We start from the raw sequence: 27,426 nt of genomic DNA, 5'->3' as shown, positions 1-27,426 counted from the left end.
CAGCAAGATGCATGAAATGTCAAAAGGCTATGTGGGTGATAAAACTCACAAAGTTGCGATATCCACTTCCATGTTAGGTGTCTTATCAAAGTAGGTATGGTAAGCTCTATTCTGTAGGTGTTAACAATGGAGTCAAGGGTAATTTTTAACAAGTTTCTCTTTAACTGAATAGACCCAAAAGTTAAATGTTCCTTAATAAAAGGTTATTCCACACTGCATGTATTATTTTTACATATAGTAAAGGTATTAGAATCTGGAGTTTCAGGGATGAAAATATGCACAACTGCACATCCTTGAAATAATTTAACATAAGGATGTCAATCCCTCCACTCAAAGCATCTAAGATAACCATACCCAAAAGCTGACCATCACATGCACACAGAATTCATTCCTAATCCATAAATTATGTATGCCTTGTTGACCATTTAAAGATTTACGAAAAGTAGAATCTGATCTGCGTTTAATAAAATGAGAAACGCAGGCTCCTCAATTCACTGAATAACAACAGTGCCACCTGCTGACATTGGAGATAAAGCAGCAGCTGCTCCGAAAACCACCAGCTTTGAAAGGAAGCACAGCAGCGGCACGTACACTGCTGACTACATGGAATAAATACAAAGAAAAGAGATGGTGTCTGTACAAACGGAGACAGTATTTTGGAGGATGGGTCAGCTGAAAATTAATTATCAAGTACTATATTCATGTTTTCCTCCCTAATGATCAATTATATGAAAAACAAATACCTGATGTGAGATGTCAATTATTAGGCTGCTACTAATGGCAAAAATTAATCAGATATAGAGCTTTCTAAAAGTAACCAAAATTAAATTCTTCAGCAAATCTTCATTTAGAGCTATACTCTAACTTACAAGTAGCAATAATGGTATCACTGAAAAAACAAAAAAATAGTCAGTCAAAAGAAACCAGCCAACTGTGGGATTGTGCTGTTTTTTTTTTTTTTTATTGTGTTTTCAATGGAGAAATACATCATCTGTTTACAAAATAGCTCTTGAAAAATACAAGGAGTACAGATACTATAAAACAAAGCAAACTCCAGTCATGAGACACTACGTACATCATGCGAAAGCAACAGTCTGATCTCCAGGTTATGAAAACTAGAATTAAAAAGTCACTACACAGAAAAGGTCCAAGTTCCCAGCTTGGCAAAACTTGGGTGCAGTTACATGAAACGTTTAATAAACTGAATTCTTTTTCCCCAATGTGTAAACAAAATGACAAGACTAAATCTGTGCCTGGCAATTTCGATCTAACTCTGAAGCTACACAAAACACACAGACACCTTGTAGACTTCACCTGTTAGTCTGACCATCTTATCTTCTTAGGCGGTGGGAGGAAGGGCAAGCTGACTGTGCAGAGCAAAGATGCGGGAAGTAGGAATACTGTATACTAGACATTACAAAGTATGGTGAAAAGAAAGCCTCAATTAATGCATAGCCTAAGGGGGAAAAGACTACACTCCAACTTTGGAAAATTAATTTAGAGGGAACAGGGAAGAGTTTAAGTAATTGCAGTTTAACATGAAAAATGCACATGTGATAGAATGGAGCACAATGGAGGATCATAAAACATGCTCACCAGAAAAATGTTAGGTTTGTTTTGTCCAGATTCAGAAAGAATAAGTTTATCAACATCTGGCTTCCCTCGTATATTTGTGAAGATGAATGCTCTGCGGCGTAATTATGAGGAATTATTTACTGATAGGATAAAACAAAATGGAAAAAGGAGTAGAGAGCTGACTAGACGTCAAGTGCTTGCTAGAAATGATTTTTAAATATTTCTGCATGTAAAATTTACTGACAAGTTTTGGTCAACCATTTAAAAATAAAAATTAGTTTAAAATTCTTGGAGAAAATGCGTTTTTGCCCACGTTTAATATTGAAGATCAACTCTACTATAGACAGGAGTTCTGTGGAGTGTACAAAATTCCTCATATTTAGAGATCAAACGGCCATCCAAGATAGATACCATGTTTCACAGGCATTATTTGTAGTCACCCTAAAGTTTCAGCCATGGGACAAAAATTTAGTGTTCTGTGCCATACAGCCACAGAGTCACTGGTTTCACATCATGGCTTAAGAAAATACTGGCATTTTGTTTTTTTTTATGAAAGAAGTCCTACCTTACACATACAAGCAAAAGGGGTGGGGGAGGGAAGAAGAGGGAGGGAGCAAAAAGCTTGGTTTCAAAGACAACAGATTGAAGGCAGAAGAATATGGAGCTTTAAAAAGCTCAAAGAAAAATATTCGCTGGCTGATCGCTGATTTGTATGCACTCTAAACAATTCTATAAATAAAACCCAATATCATCTCTTAATCATGACCCCATCAAAACGAAGTATTTCCTAATTATTCTTTCAATGTCAAATATATACCCTAGTGTTGACATTTCATTTTTAAAGGTTACAGCTACCTCAGAGGGACTGACCTAGATGTACTCTTATCCTTTCTCTGAAGCATAACAGTACATCACTGCGCAACGGCATCCGATTTAAAGACTAATGGTAAAGGAAATGCTTCAGGAAAAAATGAAAATCCATCAAGCTGAAAATCTAAAATTATTTCTACTTTCTAATAATAATAATAAAAAATACATAAAAGTGCATCATCAGAATAAAGAATTCTTATGCCAGTTTGTATTGCAAATTTTCCAAACAATGCAGCAAACATAAACCCAGTTCAGATGTCAATTATGAATACAAATATAGCTTGAGGTTGTTTTTTTTTTTTTAAAGGCAGTAATTTTTTGAAATAGTTAATGCAACTGTTGCTAACACAATAATAATAGTACTCCTGGCTTCACATACTAACCTGGACTTCCGATCAAGTGCTGATTAGCCCAGTAAGGGAGGTCACAAAAAAACCCTCAATCCACTTTCAGTCACGTCTAGTCTTGCACCCTCCGTTCTCCTTTTTTAGCATTTGAAGACAACAGGTTGAGTTGGCAGACACTGTTTCTGGACCCCTGAGGTTGTTTTTACCGATTCAATCTCAGTTTTATTGAATTCTTGATAACAGGAATAGGGTTTGCAGGGAGAGCAGGGATATCAGAAAGGTCTGTACTGGATGTTTTCTGAGAATAAAAGCAAAGAACACAACACTGTTCAAAGTACTGTAACTTATCAATGAGATTGATTTTTCACTGCTCTACTTCCTAAGAAATGGAGAGGACCTTCTCAAAAGAATTAAAATCTTAAAAACACTCTAAAATGTTGTTAAAATGGAGCACAAAAAAACATGACTATTACTACAAAATTGTTTTAACACTTGTAGAAATGTTCAAATAAGGAACAATATTTTGCTAACATTTTAAGCAATATACAAAAACTAAGTAAGTTCAAAAACAGCTTTAATAAACACAGTCCTCCAAACAATAACCTATCATACACTTATTAAGTTCATGTTAAGTTAGAGCACTAACAGTCATATATTAACTGGCACTGGAGCACCACCATGTGGAAGAATACTTAAAGTTCACTTTACACACAGGAGCAGCAGTAGCAGTTAACAGTGAATGTATTATTTTCTGACTCTGTCAATTAAAATTTAAATCTACTGAGCAACAATTTGATTTATTCAAAATTTAGGGTGGCTTTATTATGTTAAAAACAATTACTCACAAAGCCTTTTTGAACAACAACAACAAAAAAAGATGGCATTTTTAATTGTTTTATTATGGAAAATTCCAAACATACACAGAAGTAGAGCCTTATATAATGAATGCTCGTGTATTCATTACCGACTTCATCAAAGCCAATCCACTGTTCTCCCACCTTTACTCCCAGATTATTCTGAAGCAAATCCCAGAGAGCCTATCATTTCTTCTGTAAATATTTCAAGTTTATCTCAAAGATTCATTGTTAGACACAGTCACAACATTAATACCTCCCTTCTATCACCAAATAAAGAGATTAAAAAAAATTTTTTTAATCGACATAACTTTTTATATTATATATATAACCTGGTGATTTTTCTCTCAACGGTTCTAGGGATCTTTTCATTACAAAGAAAATTCTAATTCCTTATAAAAATATCTAAAAGGCAAACACCCAAGGGTATGAATCACTAGAGGAATGAAGTCAACAAAACAAACTATGAAAACAGTTCCCTAGAGATTAATGTGGCTAACCTAAATGCATGCAGTCACAATCACAGAACTGAATTTTGATAAATAAGTTTGTCTGTGTATCAGTATCAAGTACAACACTTCCTAATGTTGTTGGAATTACTCCACGCCACCCCACAAAATTTTTATTAGCTAAAGGCTATGAAAATAAAACATTTCAGAAAGTAATCATAGCATTTATATATCAAGAGGAACTATGAAGGTTAACAGCCAGCAAAAACTCATCTTAAAATTATCACATTAAAATAACTCTGAGCCACAAAGCAGCGTAGTTCCACTGTCTCGTCAGTCCCGCAGCGTCACTGGCAGTAGCTTTGTGGAAGTTAACCAGTTTAATGTCTACTTAAAGGAAGTATTTACTTTATGTCAGAGCCTGACTTAGACTTTGGAGTATATTCAGTTTAAAAGGATTCGAGAAGAAAACAATTATTTCACAAACAAAATGAAGGTTCACAAATTAATGAAAAGAGCCCAAGTGTCTACTGTACACAAGGTACTGTCACAGCAGAATTTCTAGGACAAATGAAAAAATAGCTTTAAAGAACTATGCATTACACTAAATAAATAACTGAAAAGCAGAGGTGAAAAGTGAAGCAGAAACACATTTTGAAAATAAAACATTTGAAAAGCAATCCATGAAGAAGGATTTTAAGTTCTAATTTAAAGTTCACTCTCTGACTTATAACAAAACCTCCAGGTGAAGACGGCATATTGTGCAGTGAGGATTTAAATGATCTGCAATGTCAAATAATATAAAAAGGGGATGAGTTAGCATCCTGACTGTGCAAAAGAATGGTTTCATCACAACCAGTGCTCCACCTCTGAATACTATAAATATATTTGTAGGTGAGCACTTACTTTCAGAAAGATAATTTCAATAAACTTCTGATGTGGTCACTTTAATTCATTATACGACACTAATCTTAACAACATTTATAAAGTTCCCCTTGCTTTTTGCACTTAGTACCTGAGAGGCCAACAGAGAAGTCGCTGTCTGAATGGTTTCTGATTGAGTTGTACTTGTCTCTGTATCAAGTTGTTCCTGTGAGACAAAGAGGACGGGGGAGGAAAGAGACTTAAAAAAATGATAAAAGAACATAACTGGGTTTGGTGGTTAATAAAAAAGACAAATTGGAAGACAGGAGGGATCAAGAGAAAGATGTGACTACATTACAAAACCATCTATCACATCAAATGGTTAATCATCAAAAGAAAAAAACAAACCTCATAGGTTATTTATTTAACCATTTCAGATACACATGAATTTCTATTTGCCTACGTAAACTTTATAAGGCATGGTCAAAATATCTCATGACTTTCCAACCAACTTCAACCTGGACATTTTAAACAAGCACTCATTAAAGACACATATATGCATATTATGAAATGTTGCCTGGACAATAATTAACAGAGTATAAACCCAAGCTCAGCTTAAGCTATGTGAATAAAATAAAACCAATTCAGTATTATTAAATTAAATTACCCAGAAGCACAAAACTGTTCTAAGGCCTTTAATTAAAAGAAGAAAATGTCTCTAAAACAGTCCTCCTTCCTTTTGGTTTCTATTCCCCTTCTCAATAACCAATGCACTGATTCTATTTGAAAATCATCAGAAAATACAGGGTGAACTGTGTCATTCCACTGCCCTAGCCTTTTTCAAAGCAGTGCACAAAAAATAACAGAGATATGCACATGTAAGTGAAAATAAACATACAAAAATGTGAATTTCTGTAAAATATATACAATAATAAAACTACAAAACACCAAATTTCTCCTGTGACACTGAAAACGTTAACACCGGAGTAGAAATGGGAGAGCGCAGTCTCTCTGCAGCATAACCTCAGCAACACATACTGACTTTAAAACATCTGTTTCTCCCAGGAATTCCTTTCATTAATTTATCCTAATAAAATGAACAGAAATGGATGGCAGGTATTTAGCTACAGTCAACACTGTAGAAAAGGGCCAAGTTCCCTTTTTTAACAGAAACAATTGCTAACAATAGGCAACTAGTTGAATAAAATAAGGTTTAAAGCCTTAAAATAGCATTCAATGCAGCTATAAGTAGTATCTGCAGATGACGCAATGGCATAACTATTTTTCTGCTTTACAGAGTGAGTAAAGATTTGAAAGCAGAAGGCACTGGTATATGTAGGCACAAACAAAACCTATAGACACCAAAATAATATTTGCTAACATATCGATCTGGATAATATGCGGGTAAGGAGGAAGATGTGCAGTTTTTCTACAACTAGGAGAAAAAAGTTAAAAGCCTCCAGTACACTTCAATTTCTGAAAAAAATTATATTCAAAATCTAATACTTGGCTACACCAGTCTTTCCCATCCCATCTACCTTGATTCAAGCCCCCTGCATCCCAGGTTCTAGCCAGAGCTGTGTGCCAAAAACTGGCTCTGTAAATATACCACACTCTCACCTCAAGAGTGAGATGCCCTTCTCATCTTGTACTACCCTAAACCCTATGAATCCTTCAAGGATCACTCCAAATACTGTGTTCTCCCTTCTGTGATGTCTTTATTATTTCTGCAGTCTTGCCTCTCATCACCATCAACTGCTTTCATTTTAATGTAATCAACCACATCTACCTCTTACCTTCTCTACTTAAATACAAGTTCCAATACAGGCAGGAACATCTCACTATTCTATTCCATTTAGTGCCCACCAGATACCCCCACATCTAGGAGGACTTCATACACTTGAGGGATTCAATTTCGATGCCATAAATGAGTATTAAAAAGGAACAAACACATCTCTAAACACAATACTGAAAACAACCTAAAGCCTATAGAACAAAATACAGTGCAGTACTCTGAAGACATTTCTATCGCATCTTCTGTACTCTTAACTGTTTATGAATTCTGAGGCTAAATTAGTATACCTTTGTTTCTGTTTTATCATGTCCACTCAAAGCAAGACAGTTAGCATCTTCACTTGTTTCATCCTGTTTTTAAAAAAAAAAAGCTTTATTCTCTAAAACGAAAATTTAGATTGTTCTTTGCCAATGACTTATAAAAATTTTTAAAGTATAAAATAATTAACCTGTAAGATCAAGTTTGTCCTTAAAATAGATTACTGGTTTGCTTAAATTTTTTTTTCATGTTAACAAATTAGGCTTTAAAAAGAACATGAGGAACACTGTCATTGTTAATCAGTCATCGACAGAAGTATATTCCCCAAACTATGGAATTCATAAAACACTTTACTTGTAAGGAAGAGAAAAAAGAGCTCACTGATCAAACATAGGAACTTGGAATACTATCACCTCCTTTTTGGGAGATTCATATATATTAGTACATAAAAGGTTCTGAGAAGCTCTAGAAAGACTATCTCTTTTTAACTTTCCCAAACTTAATTTAACCACAGAATCCCCTTGGCTTAGTGTTTAACATATTGGAGGAGGCCTGAAAAATATTCTCTTCAGGTCTTTTTTTCCTCCCTAATTTACTGTAATTCTATTTAAAACAATTTATTTTTGGTAAAGAGGAGAAATGAGAAACCAAAAATGGCTGTACTTTCTCACTCCTGTAGTGAGTGACTTGGAATAAACATCACTTTCCTAAGAAAAACAATTTTGACCCTAACTTCTCTGCTCTCCTTAGTAGGCAGAAATAAAATTTATTTGTAAATGTGGCTTTAAAACAAGACATAAGAAACACAGCTAACTTACAAAGTAGAAAGGATTTAACACCAGTATCAACCCATTCCCTTGAGGACTTGATTTGTATCCTGCAAACATACAAACTTAAAAAATAGTAACTTAAGTCACAACTGAGAAAATTTCAATACCTGACTGGCTATGTGACACTATAGAATTATTATTACTTTCAGTAAATATAAGATAGGTGTATACATATATATGTATACATACATATACACACACGTTATCAGTATATTTACCAATATAAAATCACACACAAATATTTACGATTGAAATGACATGCTTGGGATTTGCTTCATAACAATGGGAAAAAGAGTAGATTTGTAGATGAAACAAGACTGGCCCTGAGTTGTTGACTGTTAAAAGCTTAAGTAACGCAAACATAGCTTGTTCATTACAATTTCGTATATGTTTGAAATTTTCCATAACTTAAAAAAATTATATATATACATATATACACACATATATACACACAAAGCATTTAGCCATAGAATTCAGGTGATAAGGCAAACTTTTTCTATATTTATTTTACATTTCTACCAAAAAGATTTAGCATATGATAAAAATTAAGCAAAAAGCAAAACTAAATTACCTGACGATACCTAAAATATCTGTACACGTGTTAGTATATTATTGAGTAGGCCAGTGTTTGATTCCGGTTTACTCAAACCTCTAATACTAAGGACTCATTAACAAATAATGAAACACCTAGTAGGAGACCTTCAAAAATCAAAGCATTTGTAACAGACTTTTTCACCTTTAGCACCATGACATTTAGGCCTGAGTTCTAATCCTTACTCTGACTTTCATTAGTTTTATAAATGGGAAAGTTATTGAACCTCAAGCTCCTCTTCTGGGAAAGGAGATGATCTATGAGAAAACCTAAAATTCTAAGATCCATTCATTATCTTAAAATTCTACTTCTGTTAGTCAACTCCAAGAAGTTGTCCTAAGTAAGATGCAAACTGTGAGAAAATACATAGAACAAAAAATTATAAGGGGGAGAGGGCAGCGATGAATCTGTATTTCTAAAGATACTTAAAAAAAATCAATCAAGGATCTTACTTACAGAGTTGAATAAACAAAAACTACTAAAAAAAATCAATGACACAATCACAGGCATTTGAGTGCTCACTAGATATCTGACTGCTCATCTTTTTCTAGGTAGACTTTTTTTCCTTATACTTTCTTTCCTGTAATTATTACCTTTTAGATACATGATTTTAAAAATACTAATGAAATAATATGACTGAAGTCTGAGTTTTGCATCTAAATAATCCAAGTACAGGCGAAATGGAAAGCGAAAAGAATTAAGGGTACAGGGACTGTCTGAATTCACTACACCTGAAATTGCATGATGGGTACTCTTGTATATATTTGAAGTCTTATTTAAAAATTAAATGATCTCTTGTGTGTATTTATATTTTTCTATATGAAGTTAAAAAATTCTATATTCCTATTGCCTCTCTAAACTAGACGTGAAACAAGAGTATTTCCTACCAAGGTAAGCACAAATGGAATTTTAAGTATTGTGCTGATACATATTTTGGAACTCTTACAGGGAAAGGAATTAGGCCATTAACATGAAGCAACAGAATGATAGGTATCTAGAGTTATGCTTACACATACCTTACAGGCACAAAGAAACATGAATTGTGAAATGCTTTGACAACTCCAAACAAGCACCACTAGACAGAAAGTGGTATTACGTCAAAACTACATTCTTAGGTTGCTGCACAACAGTATCAGGTAGAACCGGGGTCTTTAATAAAAACATTAGTAGGTCTAATTCTTGGAGAGTCTAATTCAGTATATTTGGAGGAAGCCCTAAAATCTGTATTTTAAAAAGCAAAATCAAAACAACAAAATCTGAAAAACTGAGGCTGAAAATCAACTTGCCTTGAGATAATTACAGAGACAGATGTGTTTCAGAATACATGGTACCAAACATGATATACTATACCCATTTTTCATTCTCATTTAGCATTGTCAGAGTGACAAAATTCATTAAATTATTCATATTTAGTTAACAGTGACTGTTTCCAAAAAATCTAAACCAAAAGGATTCAGATTAAGCTTGGAATAACACTTTTAGAGACAATAATCTTTCACCATTAAAAATCAAATCACTATATAAGAGCCCTCCTTTCTTGCCACCGTTCTAAAGAAACTTTCATGTAACGAGGAGGTTCCTAAATAACAAGTTATCAGCCAAAAATCTTAACAAAATTGTTGTCTTGGGCTGTCATCTCTGGGACAATGGTGAATGCCTCATTAACAGGAAAACACAGTAATAGTGATTCCAGGAAACAATGAAAGTATGTTACAAGGCTACTTCTATTTTAAGATAAACACCAAAATCAATGTACACTTTTAGCAGTTTTCCTAAAACTATCTGAGACTTTGACGAGGTAAACTAACCACTATGAAAAGTGGAAGTACTATTAGAAAATTTCCTAAAGGGCTGGAGGATATAATCACAATCATTCAAGGTACCAAAACTAATCTAATATGGCAACTTATGGCCAGGCATTCAGTAAGAATTCCCTGAGAACCTCTCAGTGACCCTTTGATACCAAGTACAGTGCAGAAGCTCCAAAACTCCACCTGGAATACAGAATACAGAAGCAGAAAATTGTCTGCAAAGGGGCTGCTGAAGAACTGGTACATGTGAAAGACACAGTCATCAGAGAGCAATATGTGAAGATGACATGCAAACCCAGGCTCAGGTGCGTCATAGCCTAGGCATGCCGCAGAAGTTTAAACAGGAAACACAGCTTTATGCAAGAGTTAGTTACTGAAAAGAGTGGGAAAGCGTAAAAGAGCAAACTACAGCACTGAAGCACCATCTAAAATGACCGAAAAGCTTTCCTCCTCGCTGCTTCTAAATCTGGGCTCACAAGGTTTTCTCCCACTGGATATTAAAACAGGCAAGGTAGTTATTCTCAAGACTGACTAAATATAGATACCTCTTCTGTTTTGGTTTTCTTGGGGCTCTCTTCTTTATGAGGTGAGGATGTCCTCTTGACTCCTACTATAGGATTAGGTATCTTTGCTGCTGCATTTCCTGAAGGTCTTGGTGGTGGGTTTACCAAACGTGTTGAGGAAACAACTCTGGAGACCGTAGGCTTTGGTGGTGATGAAATGGCTGGTTGTGTGGCAGTTTGAGGAATGCTTTCACTCGATGTACCTAAGTAGTAAGTATATAAATACACAAGCGCTAAATTACAGAACACCAAGTTACAAGTTTTTTATTTTAAGTCTACAAGGGAAAAAAAAAAATGGTATTAAAAAACTAAATTCAAACTACTTAACAAAGCCATTTTTCAAAATGAAGGCCAAAACCAAATATAATGTAAGTATTTCCTTATCTGGCATCTCCTTACCCCCTGAGCTTTCACTGGAATTTATTTGTGGCAGAGAAACTTCAGTAGCCTGTATGTTGGTCACAGATGCTGCTGTTACAGCTGGAGCAGGACTGTTTCTGCTAAAAATGGGGAACAAAAATTAAAAAGTGAAAAAGAGCAAATAGAGATAAATAAAACTCTAACAAAATCTAATATGTGAAGTTATTTTTAAAGTAAATGATTGATTCTTTTATTTCTCATACATATGTATACATCAGTAACTAACTTTGACCAAATATAATCAACAATCAAAAGCACAGAAACATTTTAACGCAGTGCTGCTCAACAGAATTTCTGTAACTATGATCTATGTCTACCCTAACCAGTATGGTAACCACTATACACAGGCAGCTACTCTGCACTGAAATACAGCAAATGGGAAACAAAATATTTGATTTCATTTAACATTAATTAAAGTGGCACATACAGCCAATGACTACCATATTAGAAGAGCTAAAAAAAAGACCTGTTCTTGTTTGATTTAGGGTAACTGACTTAAATGATTTGGGGTATAAAAAAATGCCATCAAAAGCTGTAAAACAAGAAAATGGTCTGAGAAATAAGATTCGATGTGCAAAACCTAAGGGTTCATGAAATCCTAAAAGGCCATCCAGTGGTCCAGATAAACAACAAAAGATCCCAAAACCCAATCTCTCCTTCAGTGTTCTGGATCCCACTCACCCTTTGTCTCAGGAAACTCAAATCACCCCTCCTTCACTCTCCTATCTCTAACTTTTCTCTCTCAAATAAATCCTGGATCTCTTGTGGTTATTCACTCTCCTTCCACTAGAACTTACACTCTCCAACTGCTGAATGCCACGTCAAGGTGGGCAAAACTAGAGGACTTGGATTTTTGATGCTTACAAGACATGCACAAGCAGCGAGAGCAGTCAGCTTATTAAAGTTTTGAGCTCTCTGGTACATGGGAGGACATGAAGTCAAGGGAGTGGGTGATGCCACACCCTCAAAGCGAATACGGAGAAGGCACACAGGACCAAAAGAGAGCCCTGAAAAGGCACAAGCATCTAATGATTAAACAGAAAAGAAAAACAGAACCACCACAGATGCAAGAGAAAACCTGAAATAAAACAGCAAAGGACAGTACATAATAAATAGTTGAGCAAAGATCTATTTTACATACATGTGAAAAAACTCAAAGTACACAAAGGTTTTTATACAACTTCTGAAATTCTTACTAAAATTTTTGCTTCTTCACTCAAAAAACAAAACAAAAAAAAAACAGATGAAACCATTAAAAATACAAATGTGGACGTTAATGCTGTACGAATGCAGAATTGCTTTAAAACTGCAAGATTTAAGGACCAGGTTGATGCCCAAAGACTTCAGATTATGTATGACTGGCCTAAAAACACATCACACATTCAAAGCCAAAGAGAAAAAAACTAAATCCCCATCATCTATTGCACCTTGGCATTTTCTATTTCATGCTAATCCAAAAATTCACCCCAATCTGCATCTTTGCCACTGGCTATTATTTAACAATATACCTTAACAATTTAATTTTTAAAACTCCTCTTTTCAAAAAAATAATATGTAACATGCATTTAGAACAGTGTTCCTGGTTTAAGTATCAACTCACTAAACAAAGTGATCAATGTAACCACCACAATTTAAAATACCAGCAGCCCCCTCAAAATCTACAATAAACAGCTCACTTTGAAAATACAGTAGTATAGCCATTAAAAAAAAATCTGCAATGATACACTATGAAGATTCACAGAAGTTAAACATAAATATGGCTTTTTCGCTCTAATTTTTGCCACCACAGCCATGTTTTTTCTTCAAGATAAAAATGTTCAGCTGCTTTGTGAAAGATGCTCAGTCATGTCTGACCCTTTGCGACCCCATGGACTATACAGTCCATGGAATTCTCCAGGCCAGAATACTGGAGTGGGCAGCCGTTCTGTTCTCCAAGGGGATCTTCCCAACCCAGGGATCGAACCCAGGTCTCCCGAATTGCAGGCAGATTCTTTACCAGCTAAGCCAAGAGGGAAGCCCCAAAATACTGGAGTTGGCAGCCATTCCCTTCTCTAAGGGGATCTTCCCGATCCAGGAATTGAACCGGGGTCTCCTGCATTGCGGAGGATTCTTTACCAACTGAGCTATCAGGGAAGCTGCTTTACATGCTCTTAAAGAGACAATTCTTCAAAAGAAATTTCCACTAAAAAAAGCGCACACAAATCTTCTCTGGAAGATCTCCAGTATTTTCAGATATTTACTCCCTGCTACATAGGTGATAAGCATCTCCAGGACAGAAATGTGATTGCGTCCCTCTTTCTGGTTCTCCTTAGCACACCGTGTAGTTCACCACAGGCAGTAGGTATTTCAACTTAAGAAACTGGTTATTCAAACAGTCACTCCACTTCCTTTCCCTTTTTCCTTACCCCTGAGAGCTGCCAGAACTGTTCAACGGACTGGTCTTCATAGCACTAGTAGGTGAAGGCACAGACATGCTGTTGTCACTGTCCATAGACAAGTCGAGGCTGCTATCATTCAGAGGTGTCAACTTGACGCCTTCTGTTGAATGCTGCAATTAATACAGTATTTAGTCAATTATACCTTTATGTTATCCAGATCTCTGAAACAGGAACATCTTTTACTTAACAGATAAGTGACTTCTACTGAAAAGCACAAATCAATAAGGTTAGGATAACCAGAAGTGTCATGCCAAAATATAAAAGGCAGATTTGGGACACATACTTTGACTTCTTGGGGTCCTCGATTTAACTACAGTTCCTTGGGGGGTGGGGGGGAGGAGGAATGATATATATTAAACATACACACCATGTAAGACACACCTCAAATTAAAAAGGACTTTAATATGAAAATACAGGTAACTTAAGTCATAGGACTATAAACACACACACGTCAACAGTAAAAGATGATAGCAACAATGAATATCTCTGGTTAGTGGGATTAGAAGTAATTTTTTGTTTATAGAGTTCAAATTGTTCTACAACAAAGATAAAAAATGTGTTGATTCTTTAAAAAATTATCAAGTAGTACAGTTCAGTGCCTATTCCTAGTTATTTGTACAAGCCTCTCTGAAAAGCAAGAGATTGCCAAAGCTCTATCTGCAACTTAGGATTTTAACATGGTATATTTAATAGTATAAATTATCCTGTTAAAATAAAACCAAAAATAATTTCCTGAAAACTTAATGACCACATGTAAATCCAAATGTTGGTCCTGACTCTTAACAAAGTACTCAAAAACAGTTACTCATTGCAGGAAAACCAAAAGCTAAAAAGCTATAAACAGTACTAAGGGATAAAAGTTGATTTTAAATTAACTTAAAGTTTCTGTTTCTGCAATCAGCACTATCATAACATCAAATTCATTTCATTTTTTTCAGAACACTTTTAGTTTGTGTTCACTCACCTACAGAAACATTTTAATGGAAGTAATTTGCATTATTAAAAAAAACCCATACCCCATATGTATGTACGTGCCTGTGTGTGTGTCCAATGCATGTATACCACTCCAATTCCCAAATGACAAGATAACCTAGAGTGAATGCCTCAGAGATACCACTTGTGTATATTATAGATCAATAATGACCAAGTGGGGAAGATGAGATTTAACCATCATCAAAGAAATACCAACCAGACACTTAGTATTTGTAATATAATCTGGATAAATGGTCACAAAATTGAAAGCACCCCGAAAAAGCAGGTCACAAAAGAGTAGGTATCATTAAAAACCTCTTAAAAAATGCACATGATCTGTGGTTACATACATGCACTAAGAGTCTGTATAGATATACACTAAAATATTGAGACAGGTGAAATCGGCAGTGAGATTATGGTTAAACTCTATGTGATACAATTTTTGGACAAAATAAATGTCTGATCACTAATGATACATTTTATAATCTAGAAGATTTTATCTAGGTACTATCTTAAGTAATAGAATAAAAAATTAATTTACTTTAATTACAATCTAGTTGTTCCAAATATAACACTGCCATGTAAACAGGAATTCTAAAAGTCTTTAATCTGAATTAAAGGTTTTAATTCAGTTTTTAAAGGTTCAGGAAAACCTAATTACCTCCTTTATAAATATTTCTATTTCACTAAAATGGCTAAGCATGGAAGAACATAATCTAATAATGCACATTCATTTCTAAAAACACATAAAATGTTTATATATTTTCGTATGCAGTAAACACACATGCAAGTATAGTTGCTTAAACCCATCAATAATGTGACACCAAGGTACAATCAGAAGACAAACTTTTATTTTAAAAATTAAATAATTTAATGATAAATTATATGCTAACTTTATGAAAAAAATAATAAGCTCAATAATAGGAAATACATTTTGTCATGTTCTAGATTTGATAATTCATGAGAAGTAATAAATAAGTGTGTAGAAAGGCTTTAATATAATGCTATTTTAAAAAATGAAATATACTTTTATGCATTTTACACCTAAAAAAATAGTACCTCTATGTTATGAATGATGATGATGGTGGTGGTAACAGAAACAAATCTGAGGATTACTAGTTTTACAGGTTTAGGTACATTTTATCCTCACAGATTACATAATAAGGTAGGTAAAATTACCACAGTTCTAAGGCAAATCAAGAACATGATATTTATACACAACTTGCCCAAGTCTCACAGCTAGGAGGCAGTGGAACCTGAACTTGAACTGTGTGTAATTTCATTCCTTTCTTCCCAATCCCAGGCCCAGATAATAAACCACCATCCGGAACGCAACAGTCCTTATCCTCTAACACATCCTTTTATTTTGTATTGTATCTTAAAAAATATATTGCAAACCTATATATATATATATATATATATATATATATATATATATATATATATATATATATATATATGTGAATATCTGTACTTTTAACCCAACATATGTACCTCGAGCTCACGTATTTTCACTGCTGTATTTCATTTTAAAAATAAGACACTTTGGAAACCACTTAAAGTAAAAACGTTATTTCTGCACTAAAATTTTAATAACTATAATAAATCCAAATAAGAAAAACATGGCTAACAAAAGTTATCCAACAGGAAGCATCAACAACAGAAGAACATACTACAAAACATTACATCTGGTTACCACTGCCAGTCATCTTATAATAACTTCTAATTTTTAAATAATACACACGTGTAATTCTTATAAAATACAATCATTTTCATTTAAAAAGTCATATAATTTACTTGATCTACATATTATGTAATTTAACTTTCTTTACTTTTCAAAGGAAAGTACATACTAATGTGTGATGTTAAATTGATAAGAAGAAGAGATTTCTGAAGAGAACACAAATATATATATAAAATAATGCTGTGAAGTACTTCAACTAATCTGAAGTCTAAAGGAAGTTATGTGAAAGAAACTGATTAGGAGCAAAGTTTCACGTAACGTAATTTCCCCATATAAGAGATTTTCAAAATGCTGTGATCTATATTTCAAATACAACTTACTGACTGAGCCTAAATTCTGAAATACTGATAGGCTGGACACATAAAACACTGATTAGTAATGCCTTCTAAGTACTTTCTAAATTTACCTTTTTCTTTTTCTGAAGCACATGACTAGGCAGTAGTTGATGGAGTTGCTTTCTTTTTACATGCATCGCAGCAATTTTCATGTCCACCTCAAACATCTTGCTGTTTATTGCTTGCCTATAAACTATACAAATTAGGAAATTGTTACAAGCAAAAGAACATGCAATAAAGGCAGTTAAACTCATTCAGGAGAAGCTATTCTCAAGTAGGAACCCGTTCTTCGTTAATACTGCCTATCAGTAAAATTATCTGGTCAAAATGTCATCTCTGATCTGACATAATTCATTGCCTGAGCAAACTCTAATAAATGTCTTTTACCACAAGGTATACATAATGAATAAAAAGAGACTATATTAATTCTTCCAGTGTATTAACTCTTAGAGTAATAAGAGTTAACTCCTCAAGGAGTGACAATTGGGGAAAAGGGGTTTCTTAAATTCATACTTATTTATGCTGCCGCTGCTGCTGCTAAGTCGCTTAAGTCGTGTCCGACTCTGTGCAACCCCAGAGACGACAGCCCACCAGGCTCCCCCATCCCTGGGATTCTATTTATGCTAGCAATATATAAAATTCTAGACCAAGTATGTAACAACTGCAACAAAACAAAAGTCAGAAGGTACCCAAATGGAAAATATCATATGTTCTTGACATGGGGAATATAGCAGGAAATAAGAGACCAAAAAAACCTCAAACTTCATTCTAGTGGAGAATAAAATATAATGTATATTTCATATCAGATGGGTGATAAGTGCTATGGAGGAAAAAACTGAGTAGGGGAAGAAGACAGGAAGCTTAGCAGGGAAACAGATTACATGTGAGTGGAGACTCACATGAAAGTTGGTAAATAAGCTCAGAGTACTCTGTGGGATCCTTTCTAGGAAGCGCAAACACTAAGAACAAAAGGTCCTGAGCATGCTTGGGATGTTTGAGGAATGACAAAAAGGCCATGGGGAGAAGGGAAAGTAGAAGATCCATAAGCCCTTATCTGTAATCCTAAAGTCCCCAAAGACAAATTCTGATCTGAACTATTTGTACCTATACTGTATGTAAATATTATATAGAAATATTACTGTCTTTGACTATAGAATGTTGCTCCCCACTGGAAATATTACTTTATTACTTTCCTGACCTCAAGACACATGGATAAAGGATTCTGAACTTATTATAAGTTTTATATATAAAGAAATTATATATATGTGTACACAATTACAAAGAAATGAGGTCAAAGTCATAATGGGAAGACTAGGTCACATAAAGGCTTGCAAACCACAGTAAGGATATGGACTGATTCAGAGGGAGATGGGTACGCTTTTAGTAGGTGAGACATGATTTAGCTTAGTATCATCTGGATGCTGACTGAGAACAGATGAAGGGCAGAATAAGAAAATTACAACAATGGCAGTGATCCAAAAGACCAGTGATAAGAGGCTTGGGTAAAAGCAGGAGAAATAGCAAATAGTACCAAGAATCTCAATGTACTCTGAAAATAGGGACAAGATTTTTTTTTTTTTAATAGATTAATACCAAGTATGGGGAAAACAGGATTCAAAGACTGTAAGATTTCTAACTTGAGCAACTGTAAATTCACAGCTGCCAGATCTCATTTCTCACCTGAGATTAAAAAGATTTAATGCTAAAGGAGACATGGGCAAGAACTTGAGCTTTCAACATGTTACATTTGTTTTGTCAGAAAATCCCACAAAGTATTCCATTAAAATGTTTCAAGATACAGGACAACCAAATATTTCTTTCCCCAATATTTCTTTAATATGCTATAAAATCTTGATGGAGCATAAGTACAAAGTGTGATAAGCAGTTCAACAAGGTATAATGCACAAAATAAATTTTCTAGTCCAAGTATCTCTACATGATTTGTTACTTCTGTAGAGCCTTAGCTTCTGCTAACTACTTCTAGTAGTAAGGTTTTAGTTAAACCATACTACCTTGTATCTCAGGTCAATCCAAAATGTAACTCATACTGTATTCCCTAGTCATGAACTGGAGAAGGAAACGGCAACCACTCCAGTATTCTTGCCTAGAGATTCCTCATGGGCAGAGCCTAGAGGGCTATAGGCCACGGGGCCGCAGAGTCGGACACAACTGAGCGACTAAGCACATTCATGAATTAAAACTTGAGTCTATAATTCACAGGATAAATAACCTCATTTCACCAAAGTTTAGCTCCAAAATTTTCTAAGGTTCAGGACTATTAAGGCAATCAGACACAGACTCAGTCTTTTAAGAGAATCAAATACCCAGGCTATTTCTAATTTCATAAAGTAATCACACACAACTTAAAGTGGTTCAACTGTTTAATTTTAGGTATACCACAAAAGAAAAAAATTATTTAATATATTAGACATTACTGAAACTAATACCTAATCCAAAAATATTAAGGTTATTTTGATGATCACTGTAAAATATTCCCAAGTAATTACAAATTCCCAAGTTATTACAAATTCTACTATGGTATACATGAAGATGATTCAAATATGCAAGTATATGTTTTGATTATCCAAGGAGAAATATACCTGTATCTGTGAAAGACTGAATATCATAGGTGAGATCAACACTGAGATTTTCAGAGTTTTCTGTTTTTTTAAACACTAACCCAATCACCCACATCGTGCGAAATTCTTCCCTGTAAAATAAAGAGTATTATAATAATTTATAAGGATTTCATGAAAACAGTTATCAATGTGCTTCACAACCCAATGTACATGGAAAAACTCAGAATACAAATACACAAGCAAACTAAGTTATAAACCAAATTCCATCAAAACTCAAATTCCTCCTCTACATCTGCCCTCTGTATTTCTACTGTTTTATAAAAAACTGGAGTCCTACGACAAATATCCTCTTCATTATCTATGTACTAACAGCCAGTGTTTTTAATGATCAAAAGTACCAAAGGCACTTCCAAGAAAGTTACATAAATTAATGACATTTTAGAAAAATCTGAAACAAAACTAGTCTAGATATAAAAATTTAACTAGACCTTAATATATAATTCCTGAAACTTTTAAAACTCAACTGAAAAGGTAGCATGAAGTCTGACCACAGCATAACAACAAGAATAATGGGTGATTCAGCTACTTTTGAACATTTAATGATACATCTATTGAACGGATCAGTCTTTTTAATGATTAAGATTGCAGCAACAAAAAAAATGTATAAAAAACTCAAATGGCAACTCTTTTACATGAATGCAAAAGAAATTCATCTATAAAAACAGTAATAGCTATTCTATTACACCACCAACTTAAGTGATCTATTTACCAATATTTTTCAATCTTTAGTACTATATCTTGAAAAAAAAGCTATTAAAACTTCCCTCGCCCACCAAATAAAGTGGTTATAGGCAAAGCAGAATTTCATATGCTTAATAAAACTGCAACAATCAAACTGGAAATTGACCTATAAAAGATTCTTAAAATAAAGTGAGGCAGCTTTTAGTAACTTATGTTTTTAAATTCCCAGAATCCACCACAAAGCAAATTTTTGCAAGGTCAAATCAAAGCATTTTCTCTTTGTAAAAAAAATAAAAAAGCAAAGATTGATGTTTGATACAGCAGCTATTCTAAAAACCACTCTACAAAAAGGGGAGAAGGTATATTGCTAAAGTGAAGAACTGGAACTCACTGGTCTGACCCTGATGTGCTCAAAAGAATAGTGACTCGAGTTATTAAAAACTGCCTATAAAACTTCCATGAGCAAAAGCTGAAAAGATGGGGAATCCAGATTTTAAAGAATTGCTTACTTGTCGGGATTTTCTTTGGGTGCTGGAAATGACTGGGGATTCACATGAGCCAGTGTAATAAACTCATTCTTCTCCAAACTTCCAACCAGGATTCGGATTTTTGATTCCACCAAGCCCACCCTGAACAAATGTCACTCATTATTAATGGAAATTATTTTTTAATTAAAAAATAAAACAAAATGCACAAAGTCAAGTAAGTTTGTATAAAGCTATAATATGAAGATAACTTGAATACACGAGGGCAGTTCAAATGTCTCAACTCCCATAGATAAAATTAAAACCTTATGTTCTAGCTCAAAAATAATGAAGTAAAAACCGCAAGAAGCAAATCAAGTCACATTTCAAACAAGGAAGGTTACAAAAGACATCCCCAGAAATATTTACAGACAAAAATCAGTAAACTAAAAGAAAGCACTTTAAATACAGTTAAGAAATAATACATGGATCTCTATAAGAAAAAAAAAAAAAGTTGTATATGGATCTCCAAATTTCTATACTTCCATTAAAACTTCCATTTAAGTAGTAAAGCTGTATTTATGAACAAAATCAAACTTGATGTTTTAAGGACTTCCATCTCCTACTGTGTTCTGGGGCTATCTGATTCGTTCTGAAGTATTTTTTTTGTTTTGTAAAGTCTTTTACTCACCATTCTAGGCGTTGTTTTTCAGTTGGTGCACTTGCTAGAAGTACAATATAATGCCTTTGAAGATAAAGACAACATGCTATTTATTTCATTTAAGTGCTTTGTGCTGGATATTAACACCATAATGTAATAAGCTTTGTGACAGTTATAGATCAATTCAGCAAGAGAGAATTGCAATTTCAGTTTGCACATAAAATCATAAACACTAAATTCCACAAGTTTAGCAACTACTGGGCAAGTTTAATTCTTCTGTAAAAGAAAGTAATTTTACGAAAAATTACCCCCAAAACAGCTTAATTCAAAAACATTGACTAAACATCACTGATAATTTGGTTCAATGATTCTAGTGGAGTGCCTTATCTTTAAAGAGCCACCTCACTAAAATATAACCCATTAAAGCAAAATTGCTTTGATGGAAATAAAGCACCAAGGCTTTAGCCACAAAAGCAGGATCACTAAATATACACACACTACATCAATAATTTCAAAAATAGTATCCAATACATTATGCTTTTTAATTCAAATTAAAAGGTAGCAAAAAGTAAACAATACTTAAGTCATGCCTCATCATTTTTTTCAAACAACACTATGAATTTCTATAACAAAGAAGCAGACATCATTAACATGAGAGTAACAAAGTAATATGATTTCTATGTGGAATTCAATACCATTCAAATTGGAACAAAATCAAGTTTTCATTTCAGAAAACATGATCATGACCAAGTATCTATTTTCAAATGTTTTTGAAACAAACTATTTAAATCTAAAGTATAACTCAACTTCATAAGACTGAAAAAAAAGAAAATTCAATTCAATGTACTTTTCTACAAAATCCATTAAAATGGTGACAGAAGTTAAACTTCTCACCAGAAACTTTACCTCAAAAAGCAAACTGACATCATTACTGAATCCAGATACTAGTTGGAAAAGTCAAGAGTATGACCACAATTTTAAATAAACTTGATGTAGAAACTTAAGGTTAACAGAGATAATACACATAAATATGAAAACATGCAGAGAGAAAAGTAAATATGCAGTCCAACTCCAGAGACCAATACTTTCTTTCCTTCACCAGTTTAATTTGTTCAGCAATTATTTAGAGCAAACCAAACATACGAAACACACACAGATGGCCCAAATAAATAGAAGTCAAAAGTCACATAAAAGCACTAAGAGCTCATGCATTTTACGTATACAGAAAATTCTCTTAGGGCCCTACATGCTCTTGTAAGTCAAACAAAACCCTAATAAGCTCAGTAACCTGAGTTCGTTTCCTGGGAGTTTGAGAATGGACAACAAACTTTATGGAGGGGGGCGGGGGTGGCGGGGAGGCAGGGGTATGGAGAAAAATTGAAAAGTATAACAACTTGTAACAGGAGAAGACAAAGTATAAAAAGCAGGCATGCACACAAAAACTCAAGAAGACAAAGTTGTCCGGGTTCACCTATTAGGACAAAACTCAGATCTCCAAATCACTCTAGCACCACACTAGTGAAATAGACGCTCTTAATGACCATCTGAGTCTTTAACAAAAGCTTAAATGATACACAGTGTTTTCTATTTATGGCAAAATATAAAGTTCACTTGAACATAATCTTGTTGGCAATTAAAAGTTTAAAGTTCTAAAGCTTAGAGAGTTCAACTTTGGTTCTTACTGAAAGCCAATGGGCCAGGGCAGGGGAGGGGTCTACTCTGCACATGGTTTACAATAAAGGCATCTGTTTAAATATAGCTGAAAGTGTTAAACCACCAAGTATGTACGCTGAAGTTAAATGTTCTTGACTCAGCCACATTTAAGCAAATATGAAGTGGGAGATATAAAACACAGTAATAGAAATAATCTGCCATTAATAAGTTTCCTATCAGAGCACAGAGACTAAAAATAGCTCCAAACTTAGACTATATTTAATTTTGTTGCTGCTTCAAAAAATACTATCCTCTATTTCACAATGTCATGATTGTGCTTCAGGTACTAAAATGGAAAAATGCAAAAATGATTAACTTCTCCCCAGATTTAAAGATTATCAGTTTTCAATTAAAACCTAACTATAAAAACCTACCACATACTGAATTAAAACCTCTTTAAAAACACTTAATTTAGTTGTTCTTATTACCTCACAACTATTCACCCCCCCAAAAGCATTTTTTTAGGTAGGTTTCCTGGCCATTTCATCACATGAACATTTTCCCTGGGTAGGTAACAACTCCAGACATTATACCGAAAATCTAATTTCTCTCTTTAGCAAAAATCCTTGCAGTTCCATCTTCAAGTAACTCAGGTTCAAGAAATTATAGAGTTCATTGCTCTTAAAGCTTTTAACACGTTCTGAGGCTAAATTATTCTATACATACAGACTCCTTGAAATGATAAATTATTAGTCTTATTCATGAGAACATTTAGTTTTTTTCCCCTAATACCTTTCCTTCCTTGTTTCCTAAGGAAACTGAACATCTGAAGTAAGTCTTCACACTTCCTATGTCAATAGTGATTTACTTTACTGCTGGTTACTTATGTCAGCTTGAGTATCTTTAACGGTAGAACATGAAAAGTATTTTCTTAAGACTGTAAAATTCCACAAGGCAACGTTATCCCTTTTCCACAAGCTTTCTAAGACAACTGAAAATTTCCTTCCTGGTTTTCTCCCTTGCAAGAAAGGTAGGCAGGTAGACCACAGATGACTTAGAATCCTATACATAACAAACACAACACTTTCAGGATATACTTGAATAAGCTTAACCAACTTTGACAAGAAAAAACTAAGCGGTTCAATTCAGTTGAACAGCTAATCTTTGGAGTATTTCATATAATATAGTAAAAGAAAAATTCAAACCTGGGAATACTCAGTCTAATGATAACAATTACGAATTTTTTAAGAGGAAAATTTTTGAGAAAAATTAAGACATAAGTGAATTTGGTATAGGTAAAATCAGCTGCTTGTTGTCATTTTTTCAAATCTTTTTTCCCAGGACTCACAGCTGAAATTATCTGATACAATTTCCTCTATTTGTTGCTGCATCCTCATTTCTATGTTTCAAGTTGCTTTTAATAACCTAAAATAATTTGTTCCAAGAGAATTCAGTAAAGATAATCAGTCAACAGACCACACCTTACATGTACTATTTGGCACACGTTTTGAAGGATAACCTAAAAGTTTTAAAGGAAAGATTAAACAAGTGTCAAAACACACACACACACACACACACACCCCCTTCCAAGTTCTAGTAATACAAATTTAAATAGATGACAATATCAAGATTTGTTCAGCTTCAACACTAACCTTTCTTAAAGTGAAAAAAGAGAAAGAAACCACTTAAGTACGTACTTAGAAGAACTTCATTCTACCCACTTCTCATTCCTACAAGAAAATGGGACAAAAAGAAGAATCTATCTAGCTTCATCTTGGAGTTTCAGGGATTAAGAGATGCTGATACTTCTACAAGATCAGTTTCTTTATTCTCTTTACAAGTAATCATGTGCTCTCTCATGCCAGTTTTTAAAGTATCAAAATATGTTTATTAGTTTAAATGTTCAAAGGTACTTGCTCAACAGTGGTTAAAATAAAAAACGATGCAAACTTGTCCGCCAAATGGAAAAGCACAACTTATGGGGAATAGTAAACAAGAACATTCAATGTTACGCTATTTAAAATTTTTACTGACAATGCAGTGCTCCCAGAACACAACAATTAAGCTGGCTCCATTATTGCTTTTTCATGCAAAAGATACAGAAACAAAACACAGAGACATCATGAAGGTCATCATTCTTATTTTTAATCGGGGAAATAGCATAAAGCAATCTTGCTTAGGTTATTACAAAACACAATCCAACATAAGATCAAATGGTCAGGAAAGTTTCAGGCATTAAAGAAAAAAAATTTTTTTAAGTGGGACTTTGGCAAGTTTTCAGCTCAGGGCAAATAAAAGTGCAAGTCCATTTTTTTTTAAAGTCAGATTTATTATAACTTACAGTTTTCATCAAAACCAACACAATCAGGCTATTAACCTATACTGAAGTATTAAATCATTATATTAAAACCATTAGTAAAAAATATGACACCCACTGCGAGTCCATGAAAATATTTGTAGAAATACTTGAGGGGCTTTATGAACAGTAAGGGGAAATGGTAGGCCAATCATGTGCTGTAACGACTGCAAACATTTTGCTGACTACATATATTGACATATTATTAGCTCTGCCTGTGTTATAGAAAATCTTAAGAATAAGCTTCCAGAACTGGATGAAAATAATTACTTAGAAGAGAATATTAACTACAGATTTTAACAGTTCACTCCTTTGCCAAATTATACAGATTTAGAGTTTTGGTGATGACTAGCAAACCCTCAGAACTGATGTTGCTACAAATGCAGAAATTCGGTTACATCAGGCAGCAAAACTGTAGGGACTACACTGTACCTTGACAAAATAATAGTATGTTTTCTAAAACAGTATGCCCTTTGTAACAAGAAGAAAACTTGTATACATGTTTAAAGCAAAATTCAAACTACATTAGTCTAGCAAGAGATGTCACATATGCTACCATTAAAATCAATACTTAAGAGAGCAACATGTCCGACATGCCTTAAAATACATACTTGTACTTTTGAAAGAAGTTTGGAGCTTCAAAAAGTTTGGACCACTCTGCCTTACTCAGCAAAATTTCATCTGTGATAGCAAGACCTAAATTAAAAACATATTAAAATATTTGCATGCTTCAGTCTAAGAATCTAGAATTTTAAAGATCTTTTAAACATACCACATGCATTCATTATAATCCTAAAATCATAATTTTAACAGCAATTTTAGTCTACAGACTCTACAGCATAAAGATTCTTACATACGTCCACTCTTTTCAAAAACAGAAAAAGCTGGAGAACTTGAGATTCAGGTTTCTGGAAAATTGCCATTACTTTAAAATGCCATGCTCATAGAATGCCTCTCTCCTAAAACTGAAGCACTTGAGTTACCCAAGAAAAAAAAAATTTTTTTCCATAGACTTTCCTGCCCTTCTAAAAAAATTTCCTGTAAAAGGACAGTAACATCTTCCCATGAAGAGCCCCTTTAGACTACAAAAACAACTTTACAAATCTGAGTTTGAAGTTGGTAGTCATACAGCTGATTCTATTTCCTTGACTTGTGTCAAATTAAACAATCCAGTTCAAGCTACTTCCCTCAAAGATCATTTACCATAGCTACTCCTTCAAATTAGCAATACTCATAGGATTCAGAAGTTTAGAGGTTATTCTAAAACAGTGGGCAGTGTGGCCAAAATCCTACTCAAAGCTTTTTCCAAGTATACAGCCTGCTAAAAGCCTCTCATGTCAATCAATGGAGAGAAACTGATACTATTTAAAATTTCACATGGCAATAGTATGGCACTAAATCATAAAAGGCCCAGCTAAGGACACAGCTTTAAATGTTAAATCTTCCAATATATAATTAAGAATAAATTGCTTAAAAGAAATTAAACTGAGTTTTTCAAGTTAATTCTCAAATATAATCTGTACTTAATAACACCAGAATCCACTTTGGTGAATGCTTTCTTCCATTTAATTGAATCCCCGATTACTGGGTGAACAATGGTATGTAAATCCTTCCTGTATAAAGGAGAGCATAAGGATAAACACTTACCTTGTTTAAACTCCTCAACCATGACCATCCGTGTTGAAACGGACACATTGTACGTGGAGTTCTGTTGTGGGTATGCTGGTGTAATTATAGGCATAAGATGGTACCTATCACTGGGGTTTACCTACATACAACAACAGCCAATCAGTTTCTTCAAGTACATAGTCAACAGATACTTGGACTTTTTACCCCTTGTTAAACTGAACCAATGATTAAATTTTATTTCATTCATAGCTGGAGTTGAGAAAGAAAAACCATGTAAAGAGACTTTTTTTTTAAGGAATTCTTTACAGAAACTGTGACTTGGTCTTAACTAATGGGTTGTTTCAATCACTTGGGCATGACTACTCTGGTGACTGTACTAAAAACAGTGAGCCTGTTGAGCAAAATAAAGGTTCTAACTGGCACCTACTGATGTTTAGTTTTTCTTTTGTCAACAACAGAAATAGGGATGCACACACAATTACATTTTTGAGAAACGTCACATTACAGCATGTTCTGTGTAAAATGAATTTTAAACAAGCTGGAAACTTAAGTCTTTAATATACCCTTAACTTATCAGGAGTAGCTTATTAACACAGGGTACAACTACATTATCCATGTTGGTATCA

The 27,426-nt window shown here is 34.0% G+C and overlaps 1 protein-coding gene across 5 annotated transcripts in view; it reads right to left on the bottom strand.

Annotated features, from left to right (window-relative positions):
• Positions 1–934: 934 nt before the first annotated feature.
• Positions 935–27,426, bottom strand: part of PAPOLA (poly(A) polymerase alpha) — a 53,483-nt gene continuing 26,991 nt past the window's right edge. For 3 of the 5 annotated variants that reach the window (XM_019983364.2, XM_019983365.2, XM_070775660.1), the window contains exons 11-22: positions 26,819–26,939; positions 25,783–25,867; positions 21,193–21,246; positions 20,547–20,666; positions 19,318–19,427; positions 16,789–16,910; positions 13,634–13,776; positions 11,208–11,308; positions 10,791–11,011; positions 7,042–7,104; positions 5,111–5,185; positions 935–3,090 (exon numbers count right to left, since the gene is read on the bottom strand). In XM_019983364.2, coding sequence (XP_019838923.1) covers positions 2,995–3,090; positions 5,111–5,185; positions 7,042–7,104; positions 10,791–11,011; positions 11,208–11,308; positions 13,634–13,776; positions 16,789–16,910; positions 19,318–19,427; positions 20,547–20,666; positions 21,193–21,246; positions 25,783–25,867; positions 26,819–26,939 — 1,311 coding nt within the window. In that variant the 3' untranslated portion in view covers positions 935–2,994. The remainder of the gene's footprint in view (positions 3,091–5,110; positions 5,186–7,041; positions 7,105–10,790; positions 11,012–11,207; positions 11,309–13,633; positions 13,777–16,788; positions 16,911–19,317; positions 19,428–20,546; positions 20,667–21,192; positions 21,247–25,782; positions 25,868–26,818; positions 26,940–27,426) is intronic. The other 2 variants (XM_070775661.1, XM_070775662.1) reach the window with 2 other exon arrangements.

Source organism: Bos indicus, chromosome 21, assembly GCF_029378745.1.
Source record: "Bos indicus isolate NIAB-ARS_2022 breed Sahiwal x Tharparkar chromosome 21, NIAB-ARS_B.indTharparkar_mat_pri_1.0, whole genome shotgun sequence".
NCBI lineage: Eukaryota > Metazoa > Chordata > Mammalia > Artiodactyla > Bovidae > Bos > Bos indicus.
The sequence above is the reverse complement of the archived record's forward strand: the minus strand, read 5'-3'. Positions and strand labels throughout refer to the sequence as shown.